This window comes from Nothobranchius furzeri, chromosome 14 (assembly GCF_043380555.1).
Source record: "Nothobranchius furzeri strain GRZ-AD chromosome 14, NfurGRZ-RIMD1, whole genome shotgun sequence".
In the NCBI taxonomy this organism is placed as follows: Eukaryota; Metazoa; Chordata; class Actinopteri; order Cyprinodontiformes; family Nothobranchiidae; genus Nothobranchius; species Nothobranchius furzeri.
This window is the reverse complement of record NC_091754.1, coordinates 28,588,806-28,614,516: the sequence shown is the minus strand read 5'-3', so window position 1 is coordinate 28,614,516 and position 25,711 is coordinate 28,588,806. Positions and strand designations below refer to the sequence as shown.

At 41.6% G+C, this 25,711-nt stretch overlaps 1 protein-coding gene across 1 annotated transcript in view; it reads right to left on the bottom strand.

Moving 5' to 3' along the window:
* Positions 1 to 25,221, bottom strand: part of clybl (citrate lyase beta like) — a 120,849-nt gene extending 95,628 nt beyond the window's left edge. The window contains exon 1 of the mRNA XM_015965989.3: positions 25,127 to 25,221. Coding sequence (XP_015821475.3) covers positions 25,127 to 25,170 — 44 coding nt within the window. The 5' untranslated portion in view covers positions 25,171 to 25,221. The remainder of the gene's footprint in view (positions 1 to 25,126) is intronic.
* Positions 25,222 to 25,711: the final 490 nt, after the last annotated feature.

Below are 25,711 nucleotides of genomic sequence, written 5' to 3'. Positions count from 1 at the left end.
TACGGCATGCATCATAGTAGAAGTAAAAATTACTGTTGTTTACAATATGGCATTCCAGCATTTTTTAACAGCGTCTTCGTCTTTTCCGACAGTGCGAGCTATTTCTCTCTAAGGATTATTAACAACATGTTGGTCACGGTGATCTCTGAGAGCTGAATCATACAAATTTCTGTATTTACGAACCTCTGCCATACTAGTTCTTGCCAGTCTGCCATGTTTTTCCGCGTCCGACCGTCCACGTGGTTAGAAAATTTCCTAGGTGTGCGGTGCGGAAAGTTTAGGCCGTGCTGAGGCGCGGTGGAGGGGCATGGTTGTTAAAATGACGCAATTTTGCCGCGCGGAGCTGTGCAAACCTCGCGGACGCGTCACACATAGGGCTGCATGGTGGCGCAGTGGTTAGCACTGTTGCAGTGTCGCAGCACGAAGGTTGCAGGTTCGAAACTCTGCTCGGCTGCGGCCTTTCTGCGTGGAGTTGCGTGTTCTCCCCATGCATGCGTGGGTTTCCTCCGGGTACTCCGGTTTCCCCCACAGATCACAACATGCCCTATAGGTTATAAATTGTAAGTCGCTTTGGGTAAAAGCGTCTCCCAAATAAAAAAAACAAACATAACATAAACATAAACCAAGCTTAAAGCCTGATTCATGCTTCTCCGTCTGCGTCAGTGCGGAGACACGCAAGGTCCTTGCAGGCCTGCCGAAGAGCCCCGCAAGGACGGACGGAGTCGAGCTCTCTTTTCTAAACATCCGTCAGTCGAGACAGACAACGCAAGCTTGTGATTGGTCAGGACGCCGCTGTTGTCTACAGCGCCGCCATTGCGCCCTCAAAAACAAAGAGAGCTGAGGATAACAAGCGGCAGACACGGAGAAGCTTGAAGAATACCTCAAGAAAAAACTCTAAAAACATGAACGTTTAATTCCCCGTGACTGGAGGAGTTAAAAGATGCGCAGCAAGCGTTTTATTTGTGGACGAAAATGACAGGAAACGTGGGCTTAGAGGTGGCGAGTGCATGAAGAGGTGGAGGAGGATGAGAGACAAATTTGTCTGTGTTAAAAAGTCTCTTATATACAAAAAAACACAGTATGAACGCACTATCTTGGACCGATACATGACAGGATACCACAGAACAGCGCTATGCCCTCTGTTCTCCTGCCGGGCAATTGCTTTGCAACACTCTCCAGGAGACGGAGAAGTATGAGGGCAAAACGCTTCCGTCAATCCGTGCGTGTCTGTCCCTTGCAGAGCTGATAGAGAAGCATGAACCAGGCTTAAAGCAGTCACCTACATTTGCCTGATCTGTAAGTCCGCCTCTGCTGTGAGAATGGTAAAAAGGTTTTAAACCGTTTGCTGGTCCTACTAACGACTATCATACCTTTTTTCTTCATCTTCAGCACTAGACATCGACATGTCTTATTAAGCAGCCAAAAAATAATAGTTATAGCGCAAACCCTCCTTCTGGTGTTTGCAAATGGCTTAGTTTTATATTTGATCTAAATGTTTCCAAGTATAACATGTTTTTGATATTCACATAATTATAATTGATATTCTTGACTATGATAAATGTCGTGTGGATGTAAAGTGTAAGAGGAGTATAGTCAAATGGGTCTATTACCGGGATACAGAGAGTGAGAGCAGATATCGGGTCCAGGACATCATTAGGAATATTCCATTTGAACTTGGTGCAATGTTTCCTGACCAGTGTAGCGTGGGTGTTGATATATTGTTACTGGAAATCCCTGCTGACTGATGCAGGGCATGACGGGTGTCATGCTGCAGACTGTTTTGACTGGACTCCAGCCTAATGACTAGGTCACTAAAATGTGTGATGTGGAGATTTTATCAAGCGAGCATCAAGCGCTGAAGAGGGAATGACATTCTCAATATTTAAACATAGTGAATCGTTTAGGTTTTGAATTGAAGAACACTAAAGGGAGCTGGCTAAAGGCTGTGTCCTATCTGGCAGAAGGCCTTTAGGATGTGTCCTTCTTTTTAAGTCCTATAGTAAAACAGGACTTCAAAGACCTCATCATTGCCACATTCTCTTGGAAGAAAATGCAGAAACAGAGAGCGAATGAACAAACGTGCACTGGGTTAGGCAAACGCAAGGAGGGGAGAAAAGAAATGCTTTGAATTTAGGTTTGTAAAGGGACAAGCTCCCATTAGCCCTCCTGAACTTCCCACTCCACTTCCTTCCTCACAAGAAAAGGAATGCTGTGTCAGGTTTAATAAATTAGTACGCTTGTGCATTTCAAAGGACTTTCAGTTGTCTAATTCAGTAAACGTCAGATTTAAAGTAAAGGCCATAAAACAATGATGCAAACTAATAACAAAGGATGATTAAAAAGGAACGACAAAGAATTTAATCAAGGAACATTCATATAAATATTTGTAAGAATAAAATGCACCAATTTGACAAAGATCAAAATCTACTATTTTATAAATAAATAAATAGAAGAAAGGTAACACTTTAAAATAAGGGTTACTTCATTTTGTCACTGAGTGCATTATTAAGCATTAATAAACTATTAAATAAAGTATTAACAGCTGTTTAATATTTTTGTTAATATTGAGTAATGCATCACTAAGCAGACCGACCCCCACCTGGCCCGTTGCCCTAACCTTAAGGACACCTATTAATTAGAAATATCAGGAACGTAAATAAAAGGATCAATTGTTTATTAATGCTTAAAATGACGATGTGTGTTTTCCCTGGTGACTGAGGGCAGTACATGCCTAAAGCACTGCATTCAAGCGGTATTTTTTTGTTTGAGTAAGACCTTACCAACGGATGGCCGTTAGGGTCAAACATCTCTGGGTGCGCTATTTTCGAACAAGTAAAAAGACCTGAAGACGCTTTTAGTTTCCACCCCCATGTCTGCAGGTTTTACCACAGAATCTGAAAACTTGCAGCTAAGACAGGAAAATGCTTGGAATGCAGCCAAAAATGGGTTTGGGGGTAATTTCATGAGGAAATAACAATATCACGTGGTAAAAAGCTCCAAAAAGTGGATTTTCCACAGCTCCTTTTAAATCTAAACAAACTGAACATCTGCCTCAAAAGAAACACCATCGCCTCGCTTCTCAGCAAAAATACTCTATTCTAATAGATGAGGAGCCCAACAAGTCAAGAGTTTAATGTCAATAATGTAAGATTTTTTATCTGTTTCTTAAAACAATCTTGTTTTTTAATAGATAAAATCAAACCTCCTAATGTAATAAATACTACTCTTTGCAACGGGTGCTAGTTTTCCATAAGCCTGTCTATACCCAAGGTCCCTCTTAACATGTGACAGATCTGGTCATCCAGTTTTGCAATTGGAGGGCATTGCTTCAATGAAACAGTTGAGGAAAGTGTGATAGATGATAGATGCTTGCGTCAACGCAAGGAGATGTGAGATGAAACCAGGTACAACAGTGGTGAAAAACTATCCAGTGCATTTTAAGTCATCTGTAGAGTAAGTATCAGAACATGTGTCCCTATGATTTCACGTCCGATGTCTAAAAAATGTGCTTTCTTGATTTTTCCTGTCAGAGAACACAAGATTCAACTTGGTCACCTAACGGCCTAATAAAGAATTAAACAAGACCGTTTGAAGAAGAACTTTGACAACAAAGGCACGGTTTGACTTCTAGAAAAAGAAGTAACTGTTGTTACAAGGTTTGTTTTCAGTGACCGTCTAAAGGGTAGTATCAATCAATGTGCAGTCTGGTTTCATAACACAAAGAGAAATAAAAGCTAAATCTGTGCATTTGATCTTTTCTCTTCGTATCTCCTTGAACATCTCTCTCGATCTCCTCATTTCATCTTTTCTAACTTTCTTACATAAGTTTCTTACTTTGACTGAGGCTCCATCCTGTATTTTCCAATTATCACCTTTTAAAGGCCAGCTGGGCGCATTCCAAACCATTGGGGGGGCAATTCCATTTGCATCACTCTCAGACAAAGTCATGCCCAAGTACTTTCATGCTTAAGCTCATAACCAACGTTCTAAGAAATTGTTAAAACTGCAGGTAAAAATCAAAAGTATTAAAGAACATAAAACAAATACATCAGTCTAACCGAGGGGTGTCCTTTGAAAACATCAGGTTTTGTTTTTTTCAAGTTTAATTAGAAAAATGATGTTGAAAGAGCTGATGAGCATCATTCTTTAGCTTATTGCACTGTTTGTATCATTATCTATCTTATCTAGGTACACAAGAATGTCCAGATGTGTCCTGTGTTGAGCGGAGACATTAGCAACAGATCATTTTGGCTTGTTCGTTGTTTGGAAAATGTCTGTTTGAATAGGGTTGTTTTTTTTTACGTATGCCATCAGATCCCATCAGGTCATGTCAGATTTTGAAGGCCAGGTCAACATATCAGACATCACAATAGATCATGGTGCTGCTTTGATTTAAGGGCACAGTTTGGAATATTTTTACTTGTTTACTATCAAATTCTGTGTATCCCGTTCACAAACATGTCCTTTTTCATTATTATTTCTCACCAACGTCAATTCTAAATAATCCTATTAGCTCGAAATTGTCCATTTTTATAAAGAGAAACTGTGGCCGACCCTCCACAGTCATGTGCCATCCTTAAATACCATAGATGTTAAAGGAAATACAAGATATATCGCTCCATATTAAGCGTTTGCGCTTTGACATGGAAGTTCTCCTTCACCCTCCAAATGTTTTGCGGGGCATGATGGTGGCCATCTTTGTGGCAGCCTCGCAGGTTTAGAGAAATTCTGCTCTTTTCCCTTGGGTTGCTTGCCCTCCTACAATGTCATGTTAGAATATTGCTGGATTGAAAAGCTGGACATTGTTTATGACTGTGGCAGTGTGTGCATGGCTGTGAGGGAGATAGAGACAGGAACATGGCATCACTGGAAGACAAGGTAGAAGCAGTAGAAGAGGAAGCAAAGCAAGAAGATGCATCTGCTGCAGATGAATAATCCGACCTGTTCTACATATATTTCCAGGGCACAGAGAGAGGGCTCTCGGTTCCCTGAGAGAGACGCTGACAGCAGGAAGCAGCAGAGCAGCAGAAACGGTAAATAAAACGTGTAAATGGTTGAAAGTTGGTGTGTGGTGTTTTCTATGTGTGACCTCCTAGTGGCGGTCTCTGCTCCCTCCTCCCTGCAACCGTGCACACATCTCCACAATTACACAAGTGGGCTACTGTAGCTGCAATACCTACTCTGACCTGGTTGGTGCCGACGAGACAAATGTTTTTACACAATGGGGCTTTAAAGCAACACTAAAGAGTAAGTAGTTGCTGTCAAACCAGTTTCAGTGATTCTTGAGGTAGAAACTACCAACATTTGCCAGCACAGTTTGACCAAAGTTATGTGGTTCAAGTAGGAACATTAATTGGAGGCCTCCACCGGCTTTATGCCAATAGCTGTTTACAGTTCTGGTAGCTAATATACAGGTGCTGGCCAGTAAATTAGAATATCATCAAAAGGTTGAAAATATTTCAGTAATTCCATTCAAAACGTGAAACTTGTACATTATATTCATGCAATGCACACAGACCAATGTATTTCCGATGTTTATTACGTTTAATTTTGATATTCATAAGTGACAACTAATGAAAACTCCAAATTTGGTATCTCAAAAAATTAGAATATTCTGAAAAGGCTGAATATAGAAGACACCTGCTGCCACTCTAATCAGCTGATTTACTCAAAACACCTGCAAAGGCCTTTAAAAGGTCCCTCAGTCTTGTTTTGAAGGCACCACAATCATGGGGAAGACTTCTGACTTAACAGCTGTCCAAAAGACAATCATTGACACCTTGCACAAGGAGGGCAAGACACAAAAGGTGATTGCTAAAGAAGCTGGCTGTTCGCAGAGCTCTGTGTCCAAGCACATTAACAGACAGGCGAAGGGACGGAAAAAATGTGGTAGAAAAAAGTGTACAAGCTCTAGGGATAACCGCACCCTGCAGAGAATTGTGACGACAAACCCATTCAAAAATGTGGGGGAGATCCACAAAGAGTGGACTGCAGCTGGAGTCAGCGCTTCAAGAACCACCACGAGGAGACACATGAAAGACATGGGATTCAGGTGTCGCATTCCGTGTGTCAAGCCACTCTTGAACAAGAAACAGCGCAAGAAGCGTCTCGCCTGGGCCAAGGACAAAAAGGACTGGACTGATGCTGAGTGGCCCAAAGTTATGTTTTCTGATGAAAGCAAGTTCTGCATTTCCTTTGGAAATCAAGGACCCAGAGTCTGGAGGAAGAGCGGAGAAGCACAGAATCCACGTTGCATGAGGTCCAGTGTAAAGTTTCCACCGTCAGTGATGGTGTGGGGTGCCATGTCATCTGCCGGTGTTGGCCCACTCTGTTTCCTGAGGTCCAGGGTCAATGCAGCCGTCTACCAGGAAGTTTTAGAGCACTTCATGCTTCCTGCTGCTGACCAACTTTATGGGGATGCAGACTTCACCTTTCAACAGGACTTGGCACCTGCACACAGTGCCAAAACCACCAGCACCTGGTTCAAGGACCATGGTATCCCTGTCCTTGATTGGCCAGCAAACTCGCCTGACCTTAACCCCATAGAAAATCTATGGGGTATTGTGAAGCGGAGGATGCAATACGCTAGACCCAACAATGCAGAGGAGCTGAAGACGACTATCAGAGCAACCTGGGCTCTCATAACACCTGAGCAGTGCCACAGACTGATCGAGTCCATGCCACGCCGCATTACTGCAGTTATTGAGGCAAAAGGAGCCCCGACTAAGTATTGAGTGCTATACATGCACATTCTTTTCATGTTCATTCTTTTCAGTTGGCCAACATTAGAGAAACAAACATTTTTTCATTGGCCTTTAGAATATTCTAATTTTCTGAGATACCAGATTTCATGTTTTCATTGGTTGTCACCTATAAATATCAAAATTAAACGTAATAAACATCGGAAATACATTGGTCTGTGTGCATTGCATGAATATAATGTACAAGTTTCACGTTTTGAATGGAATTACTGAAATATTTTCAACCTTTTGATGATATTCTAATTTACTGGCCAGCACCTGTAAAGGCTAGCAGTTAGCTTTTCCTGTTTGCAGACCGTCAAGAAGAAGAAAATAACTAAAACAAGACTAAACATCAGCGTGGCCTACACTTATTTTAGGGAGCTGAAGGAGGCTACAAAATCCCAGACTGATGGTGACCTTGCTTTGTTGCTGCAAGAGAATAATAAAGCTTGACATCATTGTGTGATGGAGTATGAAAAGGTGGTTTTGAGCATTCACAGAACTTTTCTTGCAGGTCTGTGTTGATTTACAATGGTGTTAGCCATGTATTGTGGATCTAGGTGGAGGGCAACTGCAAGAGGATGTGGTAGGATTATTGTGTAAATGTGTTCCAGATGTATAGCTTATGGGAAAAGGAGAGCTTCTTAAAGATAATGTGGACGTTCTTTTCTTTCGGGTGGATCATCTAACCATTGGTCCACATAACTGTCAATCATTCTGGTGAAACCGTTATGCAAGGCCGTCGTTTTCATATCGTGCGCACGCGCACTCTGTTTATATTCATTCTACCTCTCCGTTCTCAGAGTACTTTTCAAAATGGCTGAGAGTCACACAAAAAAAGTGCCTTAAGTCTACGATAAGAAAAAAAAGGCATCTGAAGTGGGAAATAAAACCAGAGGTTTTTTAGGAGACTCTTGAATGATGAAGTGTGCTGAAAGAGAAGGTTGGGCTCCCAACGCCAGTTTCCTTCTCGACAGGTAAGCTAAAATTGGTATTTTTTTGGAGAAATTTATTTCAGATTACAGCTAGAATGCAAGGCCGGCAGCTTGCGGAGAGGGCGGTTCTTTCCTGAAAATCAGAAAGAACGTCCGCATTACCTTTAAGGACAGAGAATATAGTAGTATAAACCTAATCAGCAAACACTAAGAACTGAACTAAGAGCACATTGCAGTCATGACTGCAGACACAGGAGGTGGTTTCCTAAATTTGCTGAGATCCACCCATCTTCTAATAGGTTGTAGAGAACAAAGAAGACTCAGCATCAAATGTAAAGGGGGCTATGCAAGTTTGAGAAGCTGCTACGTGAAAAGATGATATGTAGAATTTGTTTAGAACGTAAGACCCACGTGAATTCTTAAATTCAAGTTTCTCCAAAAACAAAAAACACGTTCCTCACTTGAGTGGACAGTGGCTGCAAATCCTTGTGTGTGTGTGTGTGTGTGTGTGTGTGTGTGTGTGTGTGTGTGTGTGTGTGTGTGTGTGTGTGTGTGTGTGTGTGTGTGTGTGTGTGTGTGTGTGTGTGTGTGTGTGTGTGTGTGTGTTAGCTCATTTGCTTTGCACATTAATGAAGACTGCCTTCAGGCTCCGTTTCCTAATGCTGGAGCTGTTTACTAGTGTAAATCTGTGTTTGATTCCCACTCGTCTCTCCCTGTCAGACTGCATATAGTAGCATTTAGCTGTGAATTAATTTTCATGTTTGCTTATATCCTGCTGAGGTGTGATGCCAGTGGTGCATAATCAAAACCTGCAAAGCTGCATATGTGTAGATAGGCCTGGCGGGCATTTACATAGAGCAGATCTATAGTCAGGTGGTGACAACGAAAAGGATACAATGGGCGACAGACAGAGAATTTACCACAATTGAGTAATTCTGTATTCTGATTGCCAGTTAAGTAGCATAAAATAACTTCTGCCGTGTGGTGTGCAGCTGTGAGTGTGTCCTTGTGATAATGCACATGTCTCTGGCCAGAAGACAAGACAAGCACCAAAAAACCACAACCCAAACACCAGCAGCCCTTAACACGGTGTGTCTAATGCTCCTATTTAGTGTTTGGGGTGCAGTGGCGCGTGGCCTGAGGTTTTTGGGAGGGGAGCGTGGATAGCACCTAGCCTGACAGCTGTGCCCCAGACTGAGGACAAAAGCCCGAGGAAGTACCGCATCAGTAGAGATAGGACTGAAAAAGCCGTGGCAATTTGCTTGTGGTCATATGGCCATCCGATTCTGTCCTTTGGCCACTATTCACGGTGAATATGCACCAAAGACGAACACTTCTCTTAAACACGGGAGCGATGTCTTGAGCTACATTGATATCAAAGCGTAATTATTACCTACTCATTGATAACAGACATGGAGAAACTAGGCCACTGCAGTTTATTTGTGATCCTTTCATAATTTGGGGTCTTTTATTTCTGGGGGATACTTCAAAGATAAACCAACTCATCATGCTGATTGTGTTTGTATGTTTTGTGTGCATGTTTGTATTGATGTACTTAACATCATAAAGCAAAGCTCACATGGTCTCTATTGATTTAGTAAGTGAGCACATATCAAGTAAGCTGCTAAAATAGAAGCATTTAGGTGAAACACAGAAATTCCCGATGGTTTAGGCTACACATTCAGCACACATTCTTTTTTTAAAGGGACTTTACGGACTTTTGAAATTTTATAGAATTTTTTTTATTGAATTGAATTATGCTCACGATTGCCCCCTCAGGCCAAAAGCATAACAGCAGCTTCAATAGTAGGCTCGTGCATGAGGCACGCATGCTGTACGTGCACACTCCTTAACAAAAATAACAGCTGAGACAGTCCTGTGTGTGTGTGTGTGTGTGTGTGTGTGTGTGTGTGTGTGTGTGTGTGTGTGTGTGTGTGTGTGTGTGTGTGTGTGTGGCCCGGAGGACAGAGGACTGGAGAACACGCAGCAAATTAATTAAATAATATGGTACTGTACCTTTCTCTTCAGCACAGCCGACAAAGGTTTATGGTGGGTCAGTCCTCCTGCATGCTCAGATCATTCCCTTCCCTTGCTTGAAAAATTGTTCCAAAATGAAAGTTGAACCCACATCTTTTTTATCTGTGAATTCAATGCCGTTCAGCGAGTGTCAAATAAAAATTTGGGCATCTTACTGTAGAAAAATATATCATTAAGGTAAAAAAAGAAACTGAATGAACTATGTTCACACCCAGAATCGAACCCAGGTCTTCTGCATGGGAGTCAGGCATCTTACAAGGTGAACTACACTCTAGTAACATTCAAAGTATCTGTAATATTTATATCCTTGATGACACCTGAAACAAAGTCAAACCAAAGAACGGTTTGAAGCAAAAATGGCTATTTTGTTGCTAATTTGCAGGAAATATCTAGAAGAAAGTAGCTAAGGGTCCTCAGAAATGTAGCTAGGTTCATCACTAGGCGTTAGGAACAGCGACAGTTGCTGAGTTGGCACTGCCTCACTCTCTGCTGCTAAAGCCACAGATAGCAAATGCTACGGGCTATGCCTGAGCGTGAACGCGCATGAAGCAGCCTGCTCGACCCGAGCAGCTCTCTTTTTCTGTGATTTTACAGAAAAACAGGCAATCACAGTAAAAATGCCAGGGCTCATTCTACAGGACCAGGGCATTGCAGGAGAATGTATGAAGAAGAAATTTATTATTTCTATACATGTTTTGGCTGTCTAACTTCCATAATGCCCCTTTAATAAAAATTCATCTTTTATTTGTTGAGAATTGACAATGTGTGGACTGAACGAAGAGAAGCTAATGAGATAATAATCAGTACTAATTTGTTGTCGCATCAGCTTCAAGGTGATAATTATACTCGGGGATATCTAATCCTAAGGTTTGTTTGATCCGAACAGGTGCTCCCAGATGGCGTTCTAAGACTTATCATTATCATAATTATCATTGAAAATGATACAATAATAAAGTAAGAATAAACTTGGATCTAGATCTCATTTTGAAGCATAAAGCATTTACTAAAGATGCAAAACTACGTAAAAAAAACTACTGGAATATAGGTTTCAACACCTTTCTTCAAACTGTAATGGTATTTTTTGTAGATTTATTTTTCATGTTTTCATAATTTCGAAGATTTGAATTCTGTGCGAACTGAAAAAAATGTCAAATTTCCTTTAGAACACAGAAGATGAAACATTCATAAAAGTAATTTGAGACCAATAAGTAACAATTTATGGAGCTGTCCCACTATTTTATATAATAAACTGGAAAACAAAATATTTAAACATATCTGGATATCAAAACAGGAAAGCTATCTATCCCATGCATAAAAAAACTACCTTTATTATACCTCTGTCTCCACAAACACATGGGGGGATTGAACGTGCTCAGAAATATCCACTGGTTTAAATTAGACCATCAAACAACCAGCTGCTGATTTCTTTCCTGTGTAAGCGTGTGTGAGACAGGATATCAGTGTGTGTGTGTGTGTGTGTGTGTGTGTGTGTGTGTGTGTGTGTGTGTGTGTGTGTGTGTGTGTGTGTGTGTGTGTGTGTGTGTGTGTGTGTGTGTGTGTGTGTGTGTGTGTGTGTGTTGGTTGGCTGGTGATATGAGGCAGAGGAAGTAGCAAGTGTCAGACCTCTCATTTGTGCAGAATGCTGCAATGGAGTCTGTTCATAAGACAATGAATACATCAGGAAGTATTTTTGATTTTCATGTGTACAAAAAGAAAATCCTGTATAAGCTTTTTGCACAACTCCACTGTGTCAATGACTAATGAATACACATGTGTAAAACCTAATTTAAACAATGTCAACTAAATTACTTACTTCATAACAAACATTAAGGTAAAAAGGACACATCATCCAAATCACATTATGGAGCCTTTTGTGCTACCATGTAGGTCCTTACAAACACAACAAATGCAAAAATAAACTATCAGGATTAGGTTTCAGGAATAATCTACAAGCTATTAGAAAATATCCCATTTTGTGATGTCACAATAAGTAAAATCAGCATAGAACCTCTCCTCAGCTGTCAACACATAGGTAGACTTCGTCTATGAAAGTGGAGGAACTGTGGCTCTACTTCCTAAACCTCCTGGATATCCAAACACTTCACCTCTTAGCACCAAATTAGGGGGCGGGCGAGCGGGTAAAGTTTCAGACATAAAATTCATCCAGTTTCTGTACCCGCTTGTCCAAGCAGGGTCGCGGGGGGCTGGTGCCTTTATCCAGCAATCTAACAGGCGGGGTACACCCTGGACAGACCCAGTCCATCGCAGGGTGACACAGAGACACACAGGAACAACAAGCAATCATACACACCTAAGGACAATTTAGAGAAATCAACCAACCTGACAGTTATATTATTTGGACTGTGAGAGGAAGCCGGAGCACCCGGAGAAAACCCACACATGAACAGGGAGAACATGCAAACTCCAAGCAGAAAGGCCCATGGTTGGGATTTGAACCAAGGACCTTCTTGCTGCAAGGCAACAGTGTTAGCCACTATGCCACTGTGCAGCCTACGTAAAATTCATGTTGGAAAAAAAAAACAACAAAAAAATTAAATAAAATAAAACCAAGACTGTTTGACTGTTTGATATACAAATTAGCGTTTAAAATAAGCTAATAAATGAGTCGTATGCACTTGATTTGCTTAAAAGATGAGATGCATCATGTGAGGTTGATAAAGTCCCTCAAGTGCAGAAAGATGATGAACGACAATGTCCTTTTCTCCAAAAAGTCACTGTGTTCATTTTAGCGACTCAGGCAAAAAGCTTCTATGCGACAGTGTCTGTGTCTTTAATTCAGGCATTATCTCAGTGTGCCAGACTGTTCTGTAGTAAATACCCTGGCACAAGGCCTCGTAGTAAACTCTTGGTGGAACCGCACAGTAGAGCTGGAGTCTTCTAACTGTCCTGGCACAGAGATGTGGGTCATGTTAGGCTGTCCTCTCCCTCACCCCAGCCACGAAGCCCAAACCCTGATGAGATTAGCCAGCCAGCCAGGCGCTCAGTAGTGCTAAAACACAAACACCAGTGATTACGTGAACATTAAAGTCCGATCCCCCTCACACTTCAGCTCACATCCCATCGCGCAGGGGTCACGAGCAGGTTACTGTAATGAGTGTCCGGAAGGATGACCCTTACATTAGCACAAATCATAGATAATAAAACACACAAATATGCTGTGATGCATCCTAGTCAGAAGAAGACAGTGACACATCCGTTTTCCCAGCATCCTTTAATCAACCCGTTTAATGGTTACTAAAAAAAGGGATACCTCTGTAATAATATCTTGCAAAACTAGCCATTAAGTGACTATTAAGTGGCATTGTTAGTTCGATTATGTCAATGAAGTGATGCCTGCTACTTTCTGCTAAAAATCATCAGGAATGAGATTAGGTGGGGTGGGATGCCAGAGTAATCACGCTTTTAGGAACAGCCAGGAAAAAAACAAGTAAAGAGGATGGGGGGGGGGCTTTATGAAGTTAGGGGCTTTGATTATTACGGTGTATTAAAACCGCATCCGATGACTAAAGACAAGCACTGGTCCTCCCCCACGTTTAAGGGGAAGGGCGCCCTCCTGGATTCCTGTAAATACGTGATGTCATCATTCTTAATGATGCCCAGACTAACTAACTCAGCAAATCTTGAGAAAAAATGAGAAGGAATAATTGAATAACACCTCCAAGTCGACATGTTTTAGCTCCTGTTCCCGAGTAAAGATCAATGATGGCAAAAGAAACACAATCTGAACATAAACTGGCCTTTCAGTAATGGAGATGTCAGGAAGAAACGTGTAGACAGATAGAAAGAGGCACTTTCTCCTGCTCGGAATGGAAGTGACAGTTGTTTCCAGTTGCTACATGTAAAAGAGCCCATCATAAAGGCTGGCAAGAGGAAACAGGATAAGCGCTTGAGCCAGGGCTGTAAAAAGCTCTCTGGGAACTTGAAAGCCACACAAATGAAGTCTGTGTCTGCCATCTGGAAACAATAAACAAACAAAACCCAGCAGCCAAACAAACACCACGAATGGCAGAAGGGGAGAGGAACAGTAAGAGCGGCATGAGAAATGGAATCAGACGTTCAGCGTTGAAGAATGTGAGTGACTGACAGGGAGAGGAGGGCGGCAAAATGTGTGCAGCATGCATCATTAGCAGACACTGATGGGAGGACAGACACAAAGACAGCCCTTTGTATAAAACAGCCTTTGATGCTAGGGAGATGGCCCTGCTGTCTGAATGTGTGTGGTAGCACTGAAACCTGGTTCTAATGAAGTGTAGCGCTATCAGGAGGCTGCCTGTCTGCAACTAGAGCTGTGTGCTTAGAAGTTACAAACAAGTCCCAAAATCCAGCACAACACCAAAAAGAACTAAACACCGCTTTGCTCACTGACAAGACAAACCAGACAATCTCATCTGACCTGTTTTCATAGACAAGTTTTTCAGTTGCTGTGTTGTTCTATACATTACATCCAATCTCCATCGAAACAATCATCTTTGACTTTGCTGTGATCAGGGTGCAAACAATGGTTCTGCAGGGGGTATGCTTAACACTTCATTTGTGCAAAGCTGGGTGCCGGTTGAATCTAAACACTTGGTGTTGTTCAGGTAAATTATGTACAAGTCTTGCAAGGCATGGTAAACTAGTAAACTTCTACGACGTTTACTAAAAACAGCAGGTAGGCGGAAACAACTTTGCAAACCTGAAAGATGTTTTTGATAAAACGGTTCATAAACCCGGGGAAGTTGTAGGTCTCGTGCGTGAGAGGCGATGCTGAGGAGATCACCGGCTGATTCTGTTAAGAGTCAAGAGGGATCGGTCTTGAATGGGGAATTAACTCATAGGGAATGCAGTGGGGAAAATACCCACTGATTGCCAATCCTGAATTAGAAAACAGATGCTGGCAGGTAGCATTACAAATATACTAAACTGATAAAGTAGAAAAATCAAATAAACTATTGGTTGGAGTTTAGAGGAAAAGTCTAAATAATGACACTTGAAATAAAACGGTCATACAATGACTTGTCTTTTCTAATCTCATCATCATCCACTTATCCAGGTGGGTCGTGGGAGCAGTAGGGATGCACCGATGGATCGGCATTTGATCGTAATCGGCCGATAGCGCCCCTATCGGTTTTGATCGGAATTTTCAAAATAGATCAAAGCAAACCGATCAGGTAGGGTTGTCACGGTAACCAGTGTAGCGCTAAACCCCGGTAAAAAAAAAAAAAAAGTTGACAATAATAACCGTCTTGTTTTTAAAAAACTATATTATCTTGGTGGGTTTACCGTGGCTGCGGTGTAGGCGCGGTGACCCTTACCAGCCACCGTATCATCTGCAGAAGTTGCCGGCGGCACATACACGCTTTGTTTACAACAAAACTTTCTTGAAGCTAAAGCTGAAATAATGGTCAAAGGAGGAGACGGCAGCGCTCAGGAAGACATTTTTTATCCCTCAAAGAAGACAAAGTCGGAAGTACGGGCATATTTTAGATATTTGAAGAATGCCGAGGGAGTTTATAGAAGACGGCTATCCTGTTTGCAGCACGAGCAGAAAAAGTGTCTGTGAAAGGCAGCAACGCTTCAAATCTCATGACACATCTGCGTGACCATCACCCACAACTCTACAGTCAACGCAAGGTAAGTTAACGTTAGCGTTTTAGCTAAAATGCGTGATCCGGGGCTTTGGGTTGAGGGAGAACGCAACGAGTCGCTATATAAAGCAGCGCCGCTACCTGCATATAAACCGTGTCGCGGACACCGCCATGTTGAAATGACGCTATGCATTACGGGGCTTCCAGGGGCAGATAAGAGTTGGTCTCTCTCCGAGAATAATTATGAATTTAACAATGATTACTGCCTGATGACATTTTCCCACATCTGCAAAGCTCACTGGAAGGACACAAACCGAGGATGATATTTTCCTGAAATACGGATTGCTCAAGTAAGGGTAAAAAAAAAAAAAGTATCTGATTAGAAGGCTACTTGAGTACAGAGTATCATCTGATCTAATATTTTTAAATGATGACATCAAACAGACATAAAATACAAAGTTATGGGCAAATATTGGTATTTTAAAGACTAAAGGGGAAAAAATGTAAACAAATAAACAACATAATTACAAAATAACACATTTTAGGCAAAATTTAGACACAAACTGAGGACAATATTTCCTGACATACAGGGTTTATTCAATTGTGTGAAAATGTAGCACGTTTAAAAAAAATACCGCGATAATACCGAAAACCGTGGTAATTTTGGTCACAATAACCGTGAAGTTAAATTTTCACACTGTGACAACCCTAATACAGACCATTTTAGATTAGGTTCCATTTCCTTTATTCCCAGATTATGTAGTTTGTAGCACTCATTATAATGTTGTAGAAAATTTCTGGCCAATCCACGTGATCGGTATCGGTGATCGGTATCGGTGATCAGCATTCTTTGATATCGGTATCGGTGATCGGCAGCAAAAAACCTGATCGGTGCATCCCTAGGGAGCAGTAGCCTCTGAAGGAACTGTCCTCTACCAGTCTCTCCTGTGGAACATCAAGTCATTCATAGGCCAGTCTAGAGTTATGATCCTTCAAGAGTGTCCTGGGTCTCCTCATAGACAGACACACTCAAAACACCTAAGGGAATCCTGATCTTATCCTCAGCTGGCTCACCTCAACGTTGAGGAGTGGATCTCCTCTGAGTAGCTACTAGACATCTGACCGCTCCACCCTATCCCTAAGGCCTGGCCATCCTCCGAGGAAACTCATTTTGTTTGCCTGGATTAGCCATTTTGTTCTTTTGGTCCTTTTTCAATGCTATGTTAGAGTTGGAGCATAGAGGAACAATTACATTTAAAATATTCCACTACCAGCGTAGCTCCCTCTTCCTCCCAACTGCAGCCATTTCCCTAATCCACCTGCCAACCTCACACTTCGTCTATCCCTCACCAGCAACCAAGATCCCAAAATACTTAAACCTGAGATACAACCAACCAGGAGTCTGCAATTCACCCTTTTCTGGTTAAGAAGCATGAACTCAGAATTGGAAGTGCTGATCCTCTCTGCCACAGATTTAGACTTGACTGCAAACATTTTCCACACAATAACATGTTTACCTTATTTCTTAATTTGTAGTAGTTTTGCAATGAAGTGTTTCTGTCAAACTGAAGCTTTAGTTCTTGTATTATTGCATCCTGTATTACTACCACTAGCATTCATTTCACACAACAACAAAAACATACCCAGACGAATACTTGTTGAATTTGCTAAACATATGTCTGCATGTAAAACATAATGCAAACAGTTCAAGCTGCTTTCCTCAAACCTCATCTCAAGCACATTGTCAACACTGACACCAAGAGGTTAAGGAAGGAATTGCAGTCCTGTTACCACAGCAAGGATCCTGTACTGTTACAATTAGCCTCACCTATAGATTCACACACACACACTCAGCTTTAGGCATATTGGCACAGAGAGCAGCAAGAACACACAGGCACATATAAACACAATGCTCCTGCCGAGCCTAGTTAATCACTCTGCTATGAAAGCAGGCCTCTTATTAGGGTGCTGTGCATCAGACAGGAAATGCTGGGTAAATTACACCTCATCGCCATGAACCTACCCAAGCATCTACATGGCAACAAGCCAACCACAGAGTAAGGAAAAGGTTAAAGAACCACTGTGAAACGAAACGGTCCCAAAAAGGTTCTTCCAAAACCCTCACAGATTTTTGGCCAGTGTTTTAAATCCTGAAGCAATATGTTATCAATGCACAACTTTGAGTGTAACCGAAATAATGCTACATAGTAAAAGTATACTTCCTTTAAGAGAGGGCAAAAGAGAAGCAGCAAGCTTTAACGGACTTGGCCAAGCTTTGGTCCCAGAAACGGTAAGCACAAAGAGATTAATGCATTCATCTAGATCAAAGACAAGAAACTTCAACAATTCAAGACAAAACAAAAAGTTTTTTGAGGGTTTAATTGCAGCCACCAAACACCGCACCACGCTTAAAAATGATAACTTCATCACGCCCCTTCATACTGGCTCACATCTACAAACAAAAACATGAGTCCCACACTTGTGTTGTCATTCAAAACAGAGAATATTTCCCCAGCTCCTTGTTCAACCCAACCCCCACACTCAGATCCTTAACCACATAAACCACCCGTTAGCCAAGTCCACCCCAGGTTTCAAGAACAAAATTCTTTTGTTGCATTGTTCACACATTTCTCTCAGCCATGTTTATACAGATGCAGGTCCATGTGCTCTCAGGGGTCGTAAGAAGCCCTACACCGTGGCTGAAGATGTGCTGTTGATCAAAGGCATTAGTGCGAGAGCAGAGTCACTTGTTTTTACTTTTTTCCACCCCCTTCTTCTGTGGGATACAGGATAACCTATCCATCTGCTGGCCTTATGGATCCACCTTAGCTGGTGCTGAGACAAGTGTAGGCTTCTCTTTCTTGGCATCCAAAACTGCTCCCTCAACCCTGTTTACTCAGCTGGTTTCCACGCCAGTCGCCAGGACTTTGTTTTCACATAGCAACATGTGTTAACTTAATGCTCTGTAACAGATTTCAAAGGCAATCTTAGCTGGGTCAACAGAAGGTAATAGTGCAATTTGTCCATTCCTTTCCTCAAAAAAGTTTCAGACAATATCAACTGCATATTTTTAAGCATAAAATGAAAGAAAAAAGGGGAGAACAGGGTTTAAAACATGTCCAGATCACCCAGACAATCATCTAAAACACACCTATTTAAAGATCAGATAAACATTAAACAGTTCAATACTGTATTAGGTTTAAAGAGCTGTGGCTGACCCTCCAACTGCTCCAGATCGTAGTTACAAAGTCCCAGTGGTTGTTTTCTTGCTTGATTGGATTATGGCCACACACACCTAAAGCTCAGCTTCCACAACCAATCAATGAGGAAATGAGGTGTCAACACTCTGGTGTTTATCCTAGTCCCATTTATTTTTCTACCGGAAGCTAAGGAGAAGCTCAACCACAGAGAGCCACCAGATGAGCATTTTTCCTTCAGTGTTTATTATTACAGCATATATAGCAAGTAGCACGGCCATCTTTGATAATACTAACGTATTCTCCCCAAGTAATATAACACACAGCAGGATCACACACACGCACGCACACACACACACACACACACACACACACACACACACACACACACACACACACACACACACACACACACACACACACACACACACACACACCATATATATAATGTATAATTTTAACTGTTAACGATCTTTTACATAGACATAATAGTATGTGTGTGGGAGTGGGAATGTAAATGCGCTGTCCAATGTACTGTTAAGTGTAATGAAATGTATTGTGTTTAATGTATATGTTTTTTCTTGTGTAATTGTCTTCCTGGGCCTAACCCTAACCGTGACCCGGCCCTTTGGGACTACAGATGGAAATTAGCCCTTGGCTATAATCATGTTTTTATTTTTCATGTATGTTCATTAGCATGCACTGTCCCAATCAAATAAATAAAAAAGAAAAAAACAACATTATAATGAATTAAGTTGCAGATACATTATTATAATTTTCTGATTTGTATTTCTTACCACAGTAAAAAAAAAAGAGGGCTTTTTAAGTACTGGTGGTATATCTTGATTTCAAAATAAAATTAAAAACAAAGAAATGATAATAGGAAGACACTAGGATGTCTGTAATGCTTCCAGTCAGCAGGAAGTGCCATCAAAATAAAAATTTTGCACAGTAGCTGCCACTTAAAACAACTGTGGCAATTCAAATGCCACTACGTAAACATTCTAGCATGAATGCCAAGTGTCTGCACTGCTTTATGCCCCTTCTTTTAATTGAAAACGTTATGGGGGTGCATTACACTTAGGGTTTTTATAGGTTGTGCTATAAAGCCATAGCAGGCCCTGAGAGGGGAAACTGCCCATTAACTTATAAGGTCCAGGCCTTGGCTCTCTTAATTGACAACCTCTAGGCTACTTTCATCACTTGTCGACTTCATAGAAGCAGTCAATGCTTCCTCCAGGATGCTGTTGCGTCTTTGACATGAGGGTGTTTGTGACAAAGAGCAGTCTGCCGCCAACTCTAGGGCGAGAGCTCTAGGCTGTCCATAAAACATGCACACACATTCCTCTCTTAGCTGCAGCCATCTAAGGGGGCTCCGTTTCACCACTAGAGACACTGCTATTTAGAACACTCGTCAACATTTACAACTCCAGTTTAGAAATGTGGCCTTTAAGCTTGGGCTGTACACAAGCAGAGCAAAACGCCAAAGACAGTTAAGAAAAATCATGCAACAGTCTCAAATAAACCCACCAAAATGCAGTGACAGTTACTTCACTTTGTAATTTAGAAGGATGGTCAGCTTTGTGCCTCTGGAAATGTTTCTGCCTTGAATTAGACCCACATGTCACAATGTTGCTAACTAAAACAGACATGCCACTCAAAAACGAAACAAACAAGTTAAAGTTTCTTGTTACCAACAGGATACTGTTTGATGTTTATTGTACATACAATCCAGTACAAGTACAGGAGCACACTACATTCTTGTTTACTAAGATTCTTTCACTTCATTTAAAAAGGAAAGAATTGTTTTCCAGCCGCAAGTATTTTTCGAACACCGCCATTCCACGCATGTACGCTGAATGCAAAGTGAGAGTTGCAGAAAATATTCAGAATGCGCAGTGTTTTGCCACCACAAGCGATCTCTGGTCCAGCCGCACATCAGAGCCGTATTTGAGCTTAACTATCCACTACATGAGCAGGGAGCTACATAGTATTTTGAACAAGTTAATGTTTGCACAATACGTTTGCAATTGACATGTTTGCACTTTAAATATGTTTACGATTTTAATTTATGTTAAGTTACTTGAAAAACGAGAAAAACTGATTTTTGTAATTGTTTCTCTCAGGGCTTTTATCATCTCTGGTGTGAGTTTAAAATATAAGTGTGTTAGCACTGTGTAGATTATCCCTAATATTAATAAATGTTTATTTATTCAATGTTTCTCTTCTTTAATATGCAATTGAAGTTATGCTATTCATGGATAAAAAAATCGTGATAAAATCGAAATCGTGATAAAATATTGGAAAAATCGTGATATTCTATTTTTGCCATATCGCCCAGCCCTAGCGCGGATCCAATGTTTTTATCATTTTCTTAAATCCCACTCCTACTGTTCGCACGGGACACAAATCTTTAGCCAAGTGGTACGTCACTGCATCTGTCACGCTGTTCCATCGTCTGCTGTCTCTGTCGTAAGGAGTGAGTTTTGTGTGTGTTTATGTTAGCGTTTGCTGCCTGGAAGAAGCGCTAGCCGCTGCAGCCACAGGCTTTTTAGCTTTAGCTGCCAGCTGGCTCTCATTGTATTGTTTGGGATGCCTTCTTTTCAAGTGATTAAACAAGTTTGTGGTGTTGCCATCACTTGCCTTGGCGCTCTGCTTGCAAACTTTGCAAATGACGTTTCGCTGCTCTTTGTCATCTGGTGAAAAACCAAACCAGTTCCATATAACGGACGAGGCGTTCTTCTTCGGAACGAAAACCTCGTTGTCGCTCTCAGCCGCGGCCGAAGCCATGTTTGTTCACACACAGGTGAAAACAAGCGGGGCACTAATATATTACTATGACTCACTCTGATTGGTTAAGGGTCAAACAAAGGCGTGTCATTCGCCTGAGGTAAGTTCCCTTTTCATTCAGAGGCAGAATTTCAACAGCAGAGCTGTGAATCGTGGTAAAAAGGTCTCTCAAAAATGACAGACCGTCAGATGTGTAGATCATAAAACGGTCTAAAATCGTCATATCGCCCAGCCCTAGTTGAGGACCAACAAACTGTAAGACAGAGAGGAAATTATCTCTGTCGGGCCCCAAAACAATTTCTAATCGGAATCTGGCGCCCTTGAGCCTGCAAGGCTACAACGAAAGCTCCCCCCTCAGAAGATATGTGGAATGTGCCGTCGCTATGGCAACTCATCTCTGTCTCCCATCCCAGCCTGGGCGGGACTGCGGGAAGGCCGCTGAAACGTTCCAGGGTCACTGCAACCCTCCAACCTTCAATGCTCCTCCCCCTATCCATACTGAGGTGACATGCGCTGCTTAACGTGGCTGCAGGAACTGAAGTAGGGCTAGTCCCAACCCACCACCCCACCTAGTGGACACTTATGTTGTGTTGTCTGAAGTCTGTTGCATATCTGTCTGAGGTGTTTTTTTTTATGCAGAGCAAAGCTGCCCTCCCAGTGGAGGGTAACTCTGAAGTGCCTCTTTTTTCCCTCCACCTGAACCGATCCTCATGTAACCATCTTATCTCTATTAAGGTAGCGCGACTCAGGGTTGCGAATGACCACAGTCACCAATTCTTGTCATGTGTCTTGCCCATGTATGTCTGATCTCTGAATTGTGTGTACTGAAACTCTAATTTCCCTCTGGGATTAATAAAGTATCTTTGATTGATTTGATTTCTAAGGTTTGGATGTCTGCGAACATTACTGAATATTCTGATTGGTGTAAATAACACACAGTAGTATTAATAACAAGTCTAGATGTGGTTTGGTCTGAGGTATGAAACTCTGCCCTGGGCCAAAAGCCCTGCAGATAGATTTAGTTTCAATAAACACCAACAACAAATAAACGGCAGCTGGATTCCACTTTGTTCCTTAAATTGAGTCATGTAGTTTTGCAAGTTCTAGACGCTCACACGTTCAACAGTGTCTTTGCCAACTGATGGTTCTTTAGTAACTAGTGACATCAGTACAGGTCTGGTACTGAGCAGCATGGATGCATCAGAGGATTTTGCTGTAGTCGATGTGCAAAATGGATTAGAGACAGGACAGGATATATAGTCAAGCAAATATGATATAATACCATAAACATGTATAGATACTTTAATCATACACTCTCACCAGCCTGTAATGCTACCTTTTTCTCAAATTGCACAAGACTGATGCTTTTACATATAAAATATCCAAAATTTTCTACTGGGGGGCATGCCCCCAGACCCCTCAGAGTACTTTAATACTCATGGGGCCTGCCAGGTCTGACCAGCATCCTCCCCCACCATCAAAGCCAACTAACCACCAGGTAGTGGTTGACAGCCTCGCCACTCTCTTCACCTGAGTGTCCAAGACAAGTCGATCATCGTGCTGCGGCCTAAGGTATCCTGGTGCCAAGAGCACATATGGACTCCTTTATGCCTGAACGTGGTGTTCATTATGGACAATACATGACGAGCATAAACATCCAATAACAAAACACCGCTCAAATTCAGATGGGGGGGGGGGCTCTCCCCACCACACCTCTACAGGTCTCACTGTCATTGCCCACATGTGTGTTAAAGCCCCCCAGCAGAACGAGGGAGTCCTTGAAGGAGCAGTCTCCATCATCTCCTCCAAGGACTCCAAAAGGGGTGTGTAGTCTGAACTGTAGTTTGGTGCACATAAGCACAGACAGCAGTCAGGACCTGTCCGCAGGGGCGCCTCAAGAAAAATTTTATAGGGGTGGCCAGATGGGGCCAAAGAAACTTTTGGGGTGACACACAAAATTGGTCCTTGTGGTAATGCTGGGAGAATATTGCCTGTGGCGATGTGCTGCATTGCACCTTTATTCATTTTTATTAAAATAACAGCACGCATCCAAAACATTTAACTTAAATTTTACAAACACAAACATTTCAGAAATATACATTTCAGCTATTTAAAACTGTATCCATAATTTAATTTAAAAATGTATTTTCATAGGTTAATTCACCTGTTGCTGTGTTAAAAAAAACTATGGAGCTAAAAACTATTTTTAAATATTGAGCAGCATAAACATATGTATTTTTTATTCTGATCATTTCTTTACTCTTTAATTGCAATATTTTTATTTGTTTTACAATTCTGTCTTGAATAAACAAGATCCATATATGGTTTGACTGAACATTAATATGATTTGTTAACACTGGCTTTTCCTGGGGGGGGGGGGGGGGGCAGCAATTTTCTAGGGGTGGCCACCCCTTGGGGGCGCCCTTGCCTGTCCCCCCACACGCAGGTGGAGGGAGGCTACCCTCTCTTTCATCAAGGTAAACCCCAGCGTACAGGCACCAAGATGTGGGCCAACTAGTATGCCCACCCCTGCCTGGCGCCTCTCAATGGGAGAGTGGTAGAGCCCCTCTTAAGGTAACTAGTTCCAGAGCCAGAACCATGCGTCACGGTGAGTCTGACTATCTAGTATGAACCTCTCAACCTCTCACACCAACTCAGGTTCCTTCCCCACCAGAGAGGTGACATTCCAAAATATGATAATCCAATCTCTTATATGATAAACAGAAACTGAAAGGATGCCACCAACACCGGTGATGTAATGCTTTGACAAAGGCGACAGCAAGATCTTAAACATGTGAGCAAAAAGGTAAAAACAAGCTCTAGTTACTCTGTATATAGGAAGAACCAAAAAAGGATTCAGATAAGGAACACAGCATTGTTTATACACTCACCTATCCCATCATGCAACGCGCTACAGCACCCGACACATCATCTGACAAAGACCGATAGGCATGCTAGTAAAAATCTGAACATAAAAATGTTAGAAAGTATAACATCAACAGTTTAGCGAGATATGTCCAGTATCTTGTTATAAGTACTCATCCATGCTCACAAAATTCATCATTTTGGAAATTTTAGAAATGCAACTGGGGCCGCACAAAATCACTCTGCGGGCCACAAATGGCCCCCGGCAGCACTTTGGACATGGCAGCCCAACAGGAAAACACAAGAATTATGAATAACATTTTTACATAATTATGTGTTAGATTTTTGTTATGATAGAACACAGAGAGCGGACTGAAAAAAAGGAGGATTTAATGAAACCAAAACCATCAAAATTCAATAAATTTTTTGCACTAATTGTTCTAATACCGTGCAGTTTTAAGAAAGAAACGATCTTTTAAATAGCGCCTTTCAAGATAAAAATCAGGAGGCACTTCACAAAAACAAAAAATTAAAGTATATTAAAGATTTCAAAAATGATTAAAAATATGGTTAAATGAGAAAAAATTAAAACTGTGATAAAAAAATATGTAAGGAAAGGGACAGAGAAAGTGAGCAGGTGACAGGGAAATAATAAAATAGACAGGGGTGGATCTGCAACCACTGCAAAGCACAATCAGCTTTTTGGCCAGCGTGAAACTCACAAGTCTCTTTTTAATTCACATTCGATCAAAATATCTAACAGCTGTTTTTTATTAATTTAAAATGCTGACAAACAACTGGAATAAAGGAAAAGTTGAGTTTTCAGGTAAAAACAACAATACATCAATGACAGAAAGCTACCGTAATAAAGAATGTAAGAATACCCAGAAATGCTGCAGAGCTGTTTGCTACGTGAAACAGGAAGTGTGCGTGTATGTTATGATGTTTCATTACATAAGACTCTCACTTACTGTGGACGGAGCAGTCCGACAGCCCTGCTTATGTGCGCCGCCATGTTTTCTGGTGTCGAGTCAAAGACAAAGCAGCGATTGGTTTCTTTAGTAGGTCCCACGTGGTTCTGTAGCTCCATGATTGGACAGAGCAAAATATGGGCGGGCTTTCAGTGTGGCGAAGCACGTGGTAAAGCAAACAGCAGACTGGCAGGAGGAAGACGTTCTCTTGTGTTCATAAAAAATAAATAAAGTAATTTTACATGTAAAAAGTTGAGCTTTTATGATTTCACCAGCTTAGATCTGCTAGCTGTTACAGAATAAGTAATTAAAACAACGGAGACAAACCATGACAATAAAAGCTGAGAGGTTTGTTCACTAGTCTACTGATCCTTGTCTCTCATAGCAGTGGTGATTACCACCATCAGCCATGATTTACCATGACTTTACTGTGATTAAGTCTGCAGGGGATTAGCTCCAAATGTCAGCTCCTAAGTACATGTCAGAGATGTGCTTTTAGAATAAATGTGCCTTCATCTGACTATCGCGTCGTGAACCTAGTGCAACACATTTCTCACATTCGCAAAAACATTTATAAAGCTTTTT